Source organism: Sinocyclocheilus rhinocerous, unplaced genomic scaffold (genome assembly GCF_001515625.1).
Source record: "Sinocyclocheilus rhinocerous isolate Xijiao unplaced genomic scaffold, SAMN03320098_v1.1 scaffold428, whole genome shotgun sequence".
NCBI classification, from domain to species: Eukaryota; Metazoa; Chordata; class Actinopteri; order Cypriniformes; family Cyprinidae; genus Sinocyclocheilus; species Sinocyclocheilus rhinocerous.
Window position 1 is genome coordinate 168,177 of NW_015664017.1, and position 13,608 is coordinate 181,784.

General features: G+C 35.0%; 3 protein-coding genes across 7 annotated transcripts in view; 2 read left to right on the top strand and 1 right to left on the bottom strand.

Annotated features, from left to right (window-relative positions):
• Positions 1-452: 452 nt before the first annotated feature.
• Positions 453-5,251, bottom strand: LOC107729323 (caltractin). Of its 2 annotated transcripts, none has more exons than XM_016539786.1 (5): positions 5,239-5,251; positions 3,809-3,964; positions 2,438-2,566; positions 1,006-1,143; positions 453-750 (listed from the first exon to the last, which is right to left on the bottom strand). In XM_016539786.1, exons 1-5 carry the CDS (start codon positions 5,239-5,241, stop codon positions 661-663), a joined length of 516 nt encoding a protein of 171 aa, XP_016395272.1. In that variant the 5' UTR covers positions 5,242-5,251; the 3' UTR covers positions 453-660. The 2 variants fall into 2 exon arrangements, with proteins under 2 accessions (XP_016395272.1, XP_016395271.1); XM_016539785.1 differs by lacking the exon at positions 5,239-5,251 and adding an exon at positions 4,905-4,989 and having other exon boundaries at positions 464-750.
• Positions 5,252-5,500: 249 nt separating this feature from the next.
• On the top strand, positions 5,501-9,197 carry bbs12 (Bardet-Biedl syndrome 12). Of its 4 annotated transcripts, none has more exons than XM_016539788.1 (2): positions 5,501-5,578; positions 7,094-9,197. In XM_016539788.1, exons 1-2 carry the CDS (start codon positions 5,507-5,509, stop codon positions 8,840-8,842), a joined length of 1,821 nt encoding a protein of 606 aa, XP_016395274.1. In that variant the 5' UTR covers positions 5,501-5,506; the 3' UTR covers positions 8,843-9,197. The 4 variants fall into 4 exon arrangements, with proteins under 4 accessions (XP_016395274.1, XP_016395273.1, XP_016395275.1 ...); XM_016539787.1 differs by having other exon boundaries at positions 5,501-5,584; positions 7,094-9,196; XM_016539789.1 differs by lacking the exon at positions 5,501-5,578 and adding an exon at positions 5,962-6,010.
• A 1,444-nt stretch (positions 9,198-10,641) lies between these two features.
• The window catches only part of LOC107729320 (TBC1 domain family member 9B-like), a 23,103-nt gene continuing 20,136 nt past the window's right edge, over positions 10,642-13,608 (top strand). The window contains exons 1-2 of the mRNA XM_016539782.1: positions 10,642-10,888; positions 12,342-12,452. Coding sequence (XP_016395268.1) covers positions 10,771-10,888; positions 12,342-12,452 — 229 coding nt within the window. The 5' untranslated portion in view covers positions 10,642-10,770. The remainder of the gene's footprint in view (positions 10,889-12,341; positions 12,453-13,608) is intronic.

Genomic DNA, 13,608 nt, shown 5'->3' on the forward strand with positions numbered 1-13,608 from the left:
GAGGCCCTATCTATCTATCTTTGCTGTTTTTAGTTTCTCTATTGTATTGTATTATATTTTCACGTTAGCCTGCAATGTTCTGTTAAAGTTTGAAAGTAATAATCATCATCATCATCATAAAACTGTTGTAAAAATGAGTCTCAATGGGTAAACCTGCATGGATTATCATATACACTCCTACAAGAGTTTTTTTTATTTTTAATTCCTATTGTAAAATTATTTGGCTCATTACTTTCTAGTGTAAAATGGACATTCCTTATCTCATACATAATTTGAATTTTATATGAATGTGTTTTATGTGATTTTATTAGAAAAATGATGTCAAAGACCAAGAAGATGAAGTTTTTATGGCCAAACACCCAAGGATTCAGTTCTTAGTAGCAGGGTTTCCACTTTAAGCCTTAAAACTCAAAAGGATATCTTACATTTCTATATATTTGTATGTAACATATGTATGTTTATTCTCATGCATTGTTCACTTTTGGGCTTGGTCATTATGTGGAGACAGACCACACAGATGCAAATACATTTTTATTTAATACTGTACAAAATATGTATAGATTAAAATGTTTTTACAACCTTGTAAAAAAGAAAAAGAAAGCAACACAAGACAACACTTAAGTCTATTAAGAGGCTTATAGATGTAATAGCTTTAGTGATTCAGTACAGACTGGTCTTTTTCATTATCCGTAGAAACTCCTGCTCATTAATCTCTCCGTCACCGTCTCTGTCGGCCTCATCGATCATTTCCTGTTCCAAAAAATACAAAAACCGAGACACAATCATGTTACAAAACAATTGTCAAAAACATGTTGTTATAGTGCAGTGTTTCCTAACGGTGTCAGCTGTTGCTCCGTGATGAGGGATCTTATCTGATCTTATGTCATCCACTACCCACTGACTAACCAGCCACTTTCTCAGGAGAGACACAGATTCATCTGTGAGGTTTCACACGCAGGAACATCCTCTTTCTGCGTATTTCCCCACATCTGGAACCAGACGCACCTGTAACTCCTCGTCCGTGAGGTTCTCCCCGAGCTCTTTGGCTACTCGCTTGAGATTTTTGAAAGAGATTTTGCCGGTGCAGTCATCGTCGAATAGCCTGAAAGCTTTCATGATTTCTTCTTTCGAGTCCTTCTCACTCTGTTGTTAAAGATAAATGACACACAGCTAAACTCAGTGTGGGAGTGGGCATTATGACCAAAATCACAGTACGGACAACTTTATATCACGGTAACGGCATACAGCATCAAGACTTTTATTTTTGCTGGAAATTTAAACAAATAAACATTTGGTTACTATAGTTAACTAAAACTGAAACTTTAAAAAAAATGTAATATAATATATATAAAATACATAAAAAAAATGTATTCACCTAGTTGCCAAGACAACATTTCTAATCTTAATTTAGTTTAACCTAATGTACTAAAATGACTAAAACTAAAACTGAAATAAAATTAATAAAAATTATATATATTGTTTTTATATATTATTTTGTTATATACAAAACAAAAACGACTGAAAAGGTCAAAAATGCACCAAAAATTCCTAAAACTTTTACTAAAATTAAATTGAAAACAGAAAATATAAAAAAGATTTAACAGACTGAAACAATTTTATAAAAACTATAATAGTATATCAAAGATACTAAAATAACACTGTTATATATTCCATAACCACTTGAAAATCTATTATTGCATTAAATAGTTTACAAAGTTACATGGTATTTGATTGCTTTTCTCTTTTTATTTTAAACTTGACATACCAAATTTCAGATTCTTCATAAAAAATATTTGATAAGGCACAATTTTCTTCTGTAGACCTGCTTTACAGCTAAGACTGAAGTATTTTCAAAACCGATGAATGTTGCAACATTAACACTGTTATTTTCCTGTTCATTACATGTTAATTTTGTTAATATTTTCATGATATTTACAGTATGACCAAAATTACTGTACGAGTAATTTATGTCACACTTATGGTATACAGCATCAAGATTTGTATTTTTGCTGAAAATATAAACAAACAAACATTTTATATATTACATAACCATGTGGTCAAGCTTATTTTTGGATTATCTATTGAATACTTTACAAATAAAAGGTATTTCAACTCATTTGATTGCTTTTTATTTTGAATTTGATGACAAAATTCAGATTATTTAAAATTGTTCAAAAGAAATGACTTTATAAAATAGTTCGTTTCAATTTTAAATTCTGATTGGACGAGCCACTTTCGAGCTTTTGGTTGCTTGGGAACCGTAAACAACTCTTTCAATGTCTCGCTGTCTAATAACACCACAAATTCCTTGTCATCTTGACGCATTTCTTTTCTGATATTTTATTGACGTCATTTTCCATGTTAAATACCTGAGGTTTGCAACTGTGGCCAGATAGTTGTCTGAATGGATGTGTTATCATTCGGCTTGCAGACTTACCATTTTCTGTGTCATCATAGAAAGGAAATCATTGAAGCTGATTACGCCTGACCCTTCTTTATCAATATCAGCGATCATCTTTTTTATCTCTTCTTTCTTTGGCTCAAACCCCAGAGCTCGCATAGCAACCTAAGGCAACAAGTCAATTACTCTGTTAGTATACAATATGTACCAGTGTGTTTGGACACATACTGTATTTGAATGGATTCACATTATTAACATTTTTAAACCTTTAACTCTCAAGGCAAAGCACTACAGTCAAATAAACAATGGTTTGTTTATATACCATTAAACCGTGGTTAAACTTTATAAACCGTTATCTCTAGCTTGGTTCTCGCGAGACTAGCATATTCTGAGCCTACGTCCTACTGTACATCATCTGCTGGAACGCCACTCTCTTGTGAATGTGCGTACAGCAGTTAGGGGAAGCTAGAGATTATGGTCTATAAAGTTTTAAATATGGATATTTTTCTTACACAAATGCATCACATCGCTTCAGAAGGCCTTTATTCACCCCCCGGAGCCGTGTGGAGCACTTTTTATGATGGATGGATGCACTTTATTGGGCTTCAAAATCTCGACCCCCATTCACTGCCATTATAAAGCTTGGAAGAGCCAGAACATTTTTAATATAACTCTGATTGGATTCGTCTGAAAGAAGAAAGTCATATACACCTAGGATGGCTTGAGGGTGAGCAAATCATGGGGTGAACTATCCCTTTAAAATGGATTTGTTTCTTTCAAACACACAACTTTTCACTTCACAAGACATTAATTGATAGACTGGAGTGGTGTGGATTACTTGTGAATTATTGTGATGTTTTTATCAGCTGTTTGGACTCTCATTCTGACGGCACCCATTCACTGCAGAGGATCCACTGGTGAACAAGTGATGTAATGCTACATTTCTCCAAATCTGTTCCCATGAACAAACATACTGATCTGCATTTAGGATGTCCAGAGGATGAGTAAATTTTTTTAGCACATTTAAATTTTTGGGTGAACTATTCCTTTAATTGCATGAAATTACATTTAAGGATAAATATAAATTATGCCTGTGTATATGTAGAATAGTTTTTTTACATTTGATATTTGGGTCAATAAATTATTCACTTTTGTGTTAAACTGTAATAACAGTCTATTAAAAGTAAACGTAATAAAGGTATATTAAAATTCCTGTTAATGATAATTACTGATTACACGTGTAACCTTAGGGCCATGGTAAATTCATTAGCTAGAAGTAGGTAAGGAGTTAGATTAGTCACTCAGATGGGATTTTACGATTAAGTCATTCTTAGATTTAGTTTAGATGTTTTCTCCGGGCCTTTATCTAATATAACATTAGGGCTACAGGTCTCAAACCCTTTTTACCTTCAGTTCCTTTACATCTATGTTTCCAGACCCGTCTGTGTCAAACAGATCGAACGCCTCTTTGATCTCCTGCCTCTGTTCCTCTGTCAGTTCAGGTTTGGGACCTGCTCTCTTCCGCTGGTTCGTAGTGGCACTGGGTTTCCTGAAGCTGGAAGCCTTGGAAATAAAAGCAGACAGAGAGATTCAGCCATGCATCCACCAGGGGGGTGTTAGCATGGGCTTCTTATATGTCTTATAAAAGCTTCTCAATGCACTCGAGCTCCTCAAGGACCACCTCCCTCATTTCAATGTTGCACACAGAAAAGTAAAATAAATAAATGTATAAATGAGTAAATATGGAAATAAATTCACATGGGAATAAATAAATACAAAAATAAAAAATAAAGTTAAAAATAATAAAAATAAAGTAAAAAATAAATATAGAAAATAATTAAAAAATTTAAAAAGTAACAAAAAAATTAATTTAATTAAGATGAATGGTATTTGTTTTATCAAGTTATTTATTCCTTTATTTATTTTCCTATTATTACATTAATTATTTATTTTTATTATTATATTCTTACTGTTTATTGAGTTTTGTTCGAAGTACATAAAAATCAGAAATTCAGAATATGAACTGAACTAAAAAAAATATATATTCCTGTACTATTTTGCTCCTGCAATAATGCATTTTCTTCTCCTGCAAGGATAAATAAAGGTTACTTAATGAAATCACATGTTTACGTAAGTTATTCACAGGGTAATCTGTATTTGGTGGGAGACTTTAAGAGCTGGATTAGTTTTATAATCAAGTAGATTATTTACAAAACTTCAGTTCAATTAATTAGATTCAAGCAAGCACATTTACTGTAGAGAATAACACTTTCTATGTTTACCTCAATAAAAGTGTTTACCCATTAAATTAAATTAAAGAAGCGCACTGTTTTTGCCTTTCATCTCAACAAATGAAGCTAATGACTGTCTCTGCTGGTTTCCATAACAATAACGCCAACAAGCTAACAGCTTAGGCTAACAAACATCGTATATACTCTTCTTACGTTTCTGCAAACGTGAATTTATTCGACAAAGTTTTAAAAGTAACTTAATCTTTACTTACCATCTCGACAGTTTGAGCAGAATCAAACCACAGCTTTGCAGCGTGCGTGAAATGTTAGTAAACAAGAGTAGGAAATGCTGTCAATGTCCTTGGTTTTAACACTTTCTATGTTTACCTCAATAAAAGTGTTTACCCATTATTAAATTAAAGAAGCGCGCACTGTTTTCCTTTCATATCTCAACAAATGAAGCTAATGACTGTCTGCTGGTTTCCATAACAATAACGCCAACAAGCTAACAGCTTAGGCTAACAAACATCGTATATACTCTTCTTACGTTTCTGCAAACGTGAATTTATTCGACAAAGTTTTAAAAGTAACTTAATCTTTACTTACCATCTCGACAGTTTGAGCAGAATCAAACCACAGCTTTGCAGCGTGCGTGAAATGTTAGTAAACAAGAGTAGGAAATGCTGTCAATGTCCTTGGTTTCCTTGGGCGCGTTTGGATGGGCGTGGCTTCTGAGTGATTGACAGCAGATTTATCCAATAGCAGGTGTAGCCTCTCTTTCTAGTACGAATTCTACCAATCAAACATGAGCGGCCGAGGTATGTTATATGTCTTTGACAGTTTGGGGTCCGTCTCTTAGCAACGAACCCCTAGCATGCGTAGGGTAGTGCAGTGCGCACGCGCATTTCAGAATATGGACCCACTACGTAAACAATGCAGCTCAGCGGTAAAGGTTTGTAGACTCTGTTTGATTAGGTCATTGTATACGACAGCGTTAGGATATATGACTCGAATTTGACTTGAAATGTGATCCAAATGATACCCAGACAGATTGAATGCTTTATTTTTCCTGCATAAAATACAACAAAAGCTCATTTGCTAGTAAGACCGCATAACCTCCACCATTATTATGACATACAGAAAGATTCTTATAAATCGGTTTACTCATTTGATCTAATATAGCAGCTTTTGATGCCTTTGTCAACTTCATTTATGCATATTTGTATGCATGTAATCTAAATGCAATAATCTATGTGAAAAGTGTGTGCAGCATCCACATCATCCATCTATTTTATTACATATTAAATAGGGGCTTAAAAGACAGATATCATTGATCTTACTGTACTGACACTGACAGATGAGAACACAAAAACTTGAAGTGAGTTGAGCTTAATAATAACACTTTACAGATTATATTGTAGACGTTTCAAAATCGATAAATGTTGCAACATTAAAACTGTTATTTAACTGTTTATTACCTGTTTATTTTATTATTAAGAAATAAACTGAATTATATAAAGTGCTATTTAAATGCGACTTGACTATACATTTTCTCAATGTCAGATGTAAAGAGTTAATGTTTGTCAATGGTACTGTATTTCACTGTACAGTATGTTATAAAACCATCAGAAATCAGTTTTTCTTAGCTTTCTTTTTTTGGGGGCCCATATTTTACATTGGACATCAAGTGGAGACTCAAAAAAAAAGCCAAAATTACAATAGAAAATTTAAAATTTGAAGGTTTCATCATGCTCTCGGCAGCCAATAATTCATCACACAACACAATGTTCAAAAGAAACTTTTAATCCAAGTAACTGGGACAATATTGTCAAGTTTGATTGGAAGATATCGCAGACATTTTCTGCTGACTTTTAAACGTTAATATTTATTTTGCTATCCTAAATATGTATGTATATGCATTTTAAAATGTATTGCATTTAGCGTTGTTTTTCCTTCTGCCCCGCAACCTTTTCACAGCACACATCTAAATGATAAATAATTAATAATATAATTAAGTGAATTAATAACAATATATGTGTGCTGTTCTGAATATTTACATAACATTTGAGAAAAAATGAAAATGTTAAATAAAAGTAAAATAGAATAGAACATGGAAGTTTGTAATGTATTTATTTTTTTGTCTGTTTTGTGATACTAAAAATACATGTAAATTATAAATGTACAAATTAAGTCTAATAAAGGATTACAAAAAGAACCAAAAAATTTACAAATTAATACAAAAATAAATTAAGGACTACATTATCTGGGGGGTGGGGGGTAATTGTTAATTACTTATTTATTTTAATTAATTAATTAATTTTCTGTATAGTTAATTACATTTTATTATTTGCATTTAGCATTGTTTTTTCCTTCTGCCTGCAGTCCAACCCTATCAGGACACACAGCTAAATGACTCTTGTAAATATTAACTAACCGGTATCTCATTATTCCTTATTCACAGATGTCTGGAAGTGCCACTGTCGCTCAGCGCCGCCACATCGGACTCCAGCAGTTAGAGGCCATAGCTGCCACCACACGTGGCTTTCTGGGCCCCAACAAACGGCCCAAGTTCATCCAGGATGAAGACGCTGGGGATGCGGTGTTGGTCAGCTCCTGTTCCCGTCTGCTTGAGCATATCGAGCTGGACGGCTCAGTCGAACAACTGCTACAAGAGATGGTACAGGCACAGCAGAAGGTCTTCCACTCTGGGACGGGTGCGCTGGTGTTTCTGGCTGGAGTCTGGAGTAGAGTTGCTTTAGAGTGTCTAAACAGAGGAATAACTGTGTTGGATATCAAAACAGCCATGAGGAAAGGACTGGAGGTGTGTTTGGAGGTATGCAAACAATCGGCTGTAAGTGTGGAAGACGTTTCTTGCCAGAAACTAAAGGAGCGCAAACCTACTTCAGCTCTTAAATCTGAAATCCAGGATTCAGAGATGCAGAACATGGATGTTAAACTCTCTCAGAATCTCAGGTTGACACTCAAACACAGCAGACACTTTAATTTACAGACTGAAAACACACAAACAGCTCTGAATGATGTAAGTCGCATAGCGCAAGCCGTCAGCCACGGATGCGACTCCTCCATGCGTTTAGTTTTAAAAGCATGCAAGTTGCAATCCAAAATCGCAGAAGATGCACAAAACAGATCTTTGGATCTTCAAAAGCTGGTCACGTGTCTCATTCCAGGCCTGTCTGAGGAGAAATCATGTGTGTTACATGGCTTTGTCACATTGCTGTCAGTCGAACAGGCGTCTGTGGTTTGGCGCCTTCAGGGTCAGGCGTTAAATATCGCTTTAGTGAACGGCGATTTGTGCGAGAAGTATCGCCACGTGGGTTTCAACAGGCCTGCGAAAGTCGTGCACATCACAGATCGTGCTAACATGTCAAGCGTGAGTCTGGAAGAGCGTTGGATTGAGGATGCATTAAGAAAACTGCATGAACTCAGCATAGATGTTGTGCTTGTGAGCGGCACGGCTGGTGTGAAACTCAAAGACCGAGTTCTCGGGGCAAACGTCCTGGTTGTCGAAGGTGTTAAAAGCAGCGTTTTGAGTGACTTCAGCACACGCACAGGCGCCGTCACGGTTTCATACGTCACACAGATTGACGAGAACTGCGTGGGACGGGCAGTTACAGTCAGTCCATGGAGAGATTTCAGTGGAAAAAATGATTTAGTCGCGGTCAGCATTGTGACTGCAAGCACGTCTCTGGTCACGGCGGTCATAAGCAGCTCTGTATCTGCTAAAGTACAAAGCTTGGAGGATCAATTCTGGAGCTGTGCTCATCGGTTGCACCAAGCACTCACAGATGGGAAGTTGCTGCATGGCGCAGGAACCACCGAACTCCTTTGCATCCAGCAGCTTCATCAGTCTAAACAGACAGAGATGGAAAACCCACAGGAAGGTGTGGTGCTGGAGCTGATGGCCGAAGCCTGGATGGATTACGTCTCCACTTTGATGCTGAACAGCGGGTCGGTGGCGTCTAAAGCAGAGGCTTGGACGGCTATTGCACATCAGATGAGACTTTATAAAGATGGAGAAGCCATATCACGGGATGCAGATGGAGCTGGTGTGTATGATAACGTGACAGTGAAGTCTGAAGCCTGGAGGAGAGCTCTTGATCTGGTGTTTTTGGTGCTTCAGTCTGACACAGAGATCATTACAGGTGTCAGTGAAGGAGAAAATGTTTACAGTGAGCTCATGTATCTTTGATATATGAGGCGTAATTAATTTTTCAAAAAGAATTGAAATCTTTTTTATTTTCATTATATACTCTTTACTCTGAAGATGCTTGTGGGGTCTTTTCTATACAAGTAGGCTGGAAATGTTTTTTACGTAAAAATACGCTCCAGTGCATGACGTTATGAGTGCGGTTCTGAAAATCTGCGTAATATTTCATGACCTGAAAAAATATATGGAAATGTTAAAGTAAAATTTAATAGAACATGAAAGTTTTTTAGTATTTACTATTTGTCTGTTTTATACAAAAATACATGCAAGTTGGAAATGTAGAAATTATTAAGTCTAATATATGATTACAGAAAATGCCTAAAAAAAAGGAGTAAATACATAAATTCAGGACTAAATTGTCTAGGAAAAATTGGGTGATTATTTATTTATTGATTCATTCATTCATTCAATATAGACTACAGATTTGGATTTTTATATTATTATTATTTTTTAAATAATATAGTCTCCTCATTGTTTGATAGAAAGGTATCCAGTACAGATGGTAATACCAAGATTTTTAAGTACATTGGTATATTATTTAATATCTATATATCCTTCAAATCCTCATTTGATTTTCATTTGAACCTTTTTTTTAGCGTACAATACTGCCACAAAGTGGCCATAAATGTGCACTGCATGTAAAGACTATATTAGTGTTTTTTTTTTTTTTAGGTTTTTATTTCGTTGCCAAGGTTCCCAAAAAAACTGATGATTGCGAGCGCCTGTATACAATATTGTGATAGTGTGATATTACAAATAATATATGATTACAGAAAATGCCTAAAAAAAAGGAGTAAATACATAAATTCAGGACTAAATTGTCTAGGAAAAATTGGGTGATTATTTATTGATTCATTCATTCATTCAATATAGACTACAGATTTTTATTTTTATATTATTATTATTTTTTAAATAATATAGTCTCCTCATTGTTTGATAGAAAGGTAACCAGTACAGATGGTAATACCAAGATTTTTAAGTACATTGGTATATTATTTAATATCTATATATCCTTCAAATCCTCATTTGATTTTCATTTGAACCTTTTTTTTAGCGTACAATACTGCCACAAAGTGGCCATAAATGTGCACTGCATGTAAAGACTATATTAGTGTTTTTTTTTTTTTTAGGTTTTTATTTCGTTGCCAAGGTTCCCAAAAAAACTGATGATTGCGAGCGCCTGTATACAATATTGTGATAGTGTGATATTACAAAGGCAACGTGTTATTTCCTACGTTAAATAATTGGGTTGTATATTGTAAACGTAACATTTTACTTTTATCTTGAAAATATTTATTTGGATTACGTTTAGAGCATATATCTTTGTTTCCCATCTGCTATTAAAGTAATGTATAAATCTGAAAAGAAACATGTTCAACTCAAATCAAATTTATTTGCATAGCACTACAATAAATATCATTCCCAAAAAAATTCTATACTGAATTATATGGAGATTATTTTATTTATGGTGAAAGCTAGGTCTGTCAATACAGCTCACAACAGATTGTACAAAGCAGAATGAAACGGATTATATAAATGTTTTAAAAAATAATCTTATAATTGCGTTAAACACATTGAATTAATATATTAAAATAACATATTTCTCTGTATTTTAATGCTGCGGTGGGACACAAGTTCAATCAAATATACCTACAGAGCACACTTAAAAACAAACTATATAAAATATGATATAAATAATAATAATAATAATTGTATTATCGGTGGTGCTAAAGACTTTTATTTTGAAGTTCCGCTAGCTCTTGAGGCAATTTAGGCTCCACGGTGGCTGGTTTCGCCTGCAGTGAGTTGGGCGGCTCATGCAGACAAACATCGGCTGAGTCCCGTTCATTCTGGCATGATTAAAACTCACACATTTACCGCATCTAGACAGTGAAAGTGCTCGTGAAGCCATGTGGATTACCCCGGAGGAGGTGTTACTGGCCAACGCGCTGTGGGTGAGCGAGCGGGCGAATCCGTTTTTCATTCTGCAGCGGAGGAAGGGACACGGGCGCGGAGGAGGCATCACGGGTATGAGCTGGATGTTACCTAAATATGAACGATCGGGCCCGTGTGCATGACAGATCACTCATGCATAATCAAGGATAGTTTATCAAGACCGTTATACTTGCTGCTAAATCATTATAACTTGTTATAATATGTAACTTAGGTGGGTTTGTTTTGGTCGCATCTCTTCATTGATGCTGACTGTGTTTGCGTCATCTGTTTATTTATATCTGACAGATCTGTGAGATATAAGTTTATTCCATTTTTCTAATGTTAAGAAACAGTAATAAATAAATTACAGATGGTTGAAATGATACATTTAACATTTCTATGTGCCCGATATTTGCCATATAAAACACACTCATCACAGATTTCCTTTTTAAAAAAAATCTACAACAGCAATAACTGTTACCCTTCAGATACTATGATCCTTTGATTTTTTACCAGATTTAGTGCTGTTAAATCGATTAATCGCGATTAATCTAATCCAAAATAAAAGTGTGTTTACATAATATATGTGTACTGTTTATATAAATACACACACACACATGTATAAATGTAAGAAATATTTACATATACATTCATATAGTTATATATATATATTACATTTATTTCTTAAATATATACACGTGTGTGTATTTTATATATACATATAAACAGTACACACACATATATTATGTAAACAACACAAACATTTATTTTGGATGCGATTAATCGATTTAACAGCACTAATACATACATTATATATATATATATATAGATATAGATATAGATATATATAGATAGATAGCATGAAACTAGAAAAATAATAATTATTAATATACATTGTGTGTTTTGTGTGTCATGACAATATATTACTTTATTATCTTATATTATTCCCTCCTGAGAAAGATGTTCATATGCGTTTCCATAGCACCTAAAAAACAGACAACAGACAAAAACAGGCACTTTTTAAGACGAGTGGCTCACATGACCGCAGAATGATGGCATTCACCCCTGAACCCGACTATAAACTCAATTACGTTTGGAAGACCTCAGCAACGCCTTGTTGTTGTCTGGAAGTTACATCATACGGGTGTTTTGTCATACTTCAGTGAGTCTTTTATTAGGTGTGATTTGTGTTAATGCCATGCTTGTGTAATACATAACACATGACGCATTACATATTCCAACAACACTTTATTCCTTTTGAAGAAGCCTGTTAGTGTCTATGTGTCTGTCAGAATCACACATTAACTGATCATGTGACCGCTGTTGGAGGAAGTCAAAATGTGTGTGACAAATGGCATGGCCTGTCTTACATTCCTCTCTCACACATGACTGTTTATCTGGGTGAATATGTGTGTGTGTCAGCAATGAGAACTGAAGGAAACCACTGTGCTCTGATGCCTGTTATTGACTAAGAGGTTTTTTTTTCTCTTCATACCGCATGTGGATGTGACCTGTGAACTTTTCTCTCTTTCTGTTTTTCTCTCAGGTTTGCTGGTGGGTACGTTGGATGTGGTGTTGGACTCGAGTGCTCGCGTGGCTCCGTACAGGATCCTGCACCAGACGGGAGAGTCACAGATCTTCTGGAATATTGCTTGTGGTCCGTATTTAAGTCTGTAGAACATAATTTGATATCCGGGTCCGAAATGTACACAAAATAGGGATGTGCACGCATGCTTAGAATGCAGACATCCCAGCAATGATGAAAAAGCAACAACTGCATGATTTTAGTTTCAAAATATTTCATTAGTTGGTGCTTGCTTAATATATAATATTATATATTATATAAATATTTTTTTTCAGTGGTTTTAGTTATTAGACGTAGTTGATTTGTCTTTCTCCAGACAAATTGATTAGTCTGGATTTGTTTAGTCAGGTGACAGATAACAAAGGAAACTTTGTCTTGATGTTTTCCTAAAAAGTTACTCTTTGACTTAACCTGTAGTTCTTTTACCCGCGTTCATTTATTACCATCATCTCAGCGTTGCCTGCACCTGCAGTGATGAAAATCTGGAGAGTGACTGACGGTGTTGTGTCACATTGACCGTATCTCCTGTGTAAACCTCACCTGACCTTTAAACAGCCGCCCTGAATTTGAGTGACATATTAAAGGCTCTGACACAGTTAAAGGGTTAGTTCACCCAAAAATAAAAATTAGGCTGCGTTTTACTCACCCCCGATGCATCCTAGGTGTATATGACTTTCTTCTTTCAGACGAATCCAGTCGGAGTTATATAAAAAATTGTCTTTGATCTTTCAAGCTCTATCGTTGTACTCAGCGGGTGTTGCATTGCTTCCGTTCAAAAGACGTGATTGTTCACCCCCGGAGCCGTGTGAGACACTTTTTATTAAGGATGGGCGATTTTTATTTCACGTCTTTTGGACAGAAGCAATGCAACACCCGCTGAGTACAGTGATAGAGCTTGAAAGATCAAAGACAATTTTTAATATAACTCCGACTGGATTCATTTGAAAAAAGAAAGTCATATACACCTAGGATACATCGGGGGTGAGTAAAACGCCGCCTAATTTTTATTTTTGGGTGAACTAATTCTTTAATTCCAGTGGTGTATTGTAACGAAGTAATAATACTTCGTTACAGTACTTTAAGTATTTTTTGGGAGTATCTGTACTTTACTTGAGTTTTTACATTTCAGCCAACTTTTACTTTTACTCCACTACATTTCCTAATTAAATTGTATACTTTTACTCCGATACATTTCCCCGAAGCATATTCGTTACTTACTACAAAATAG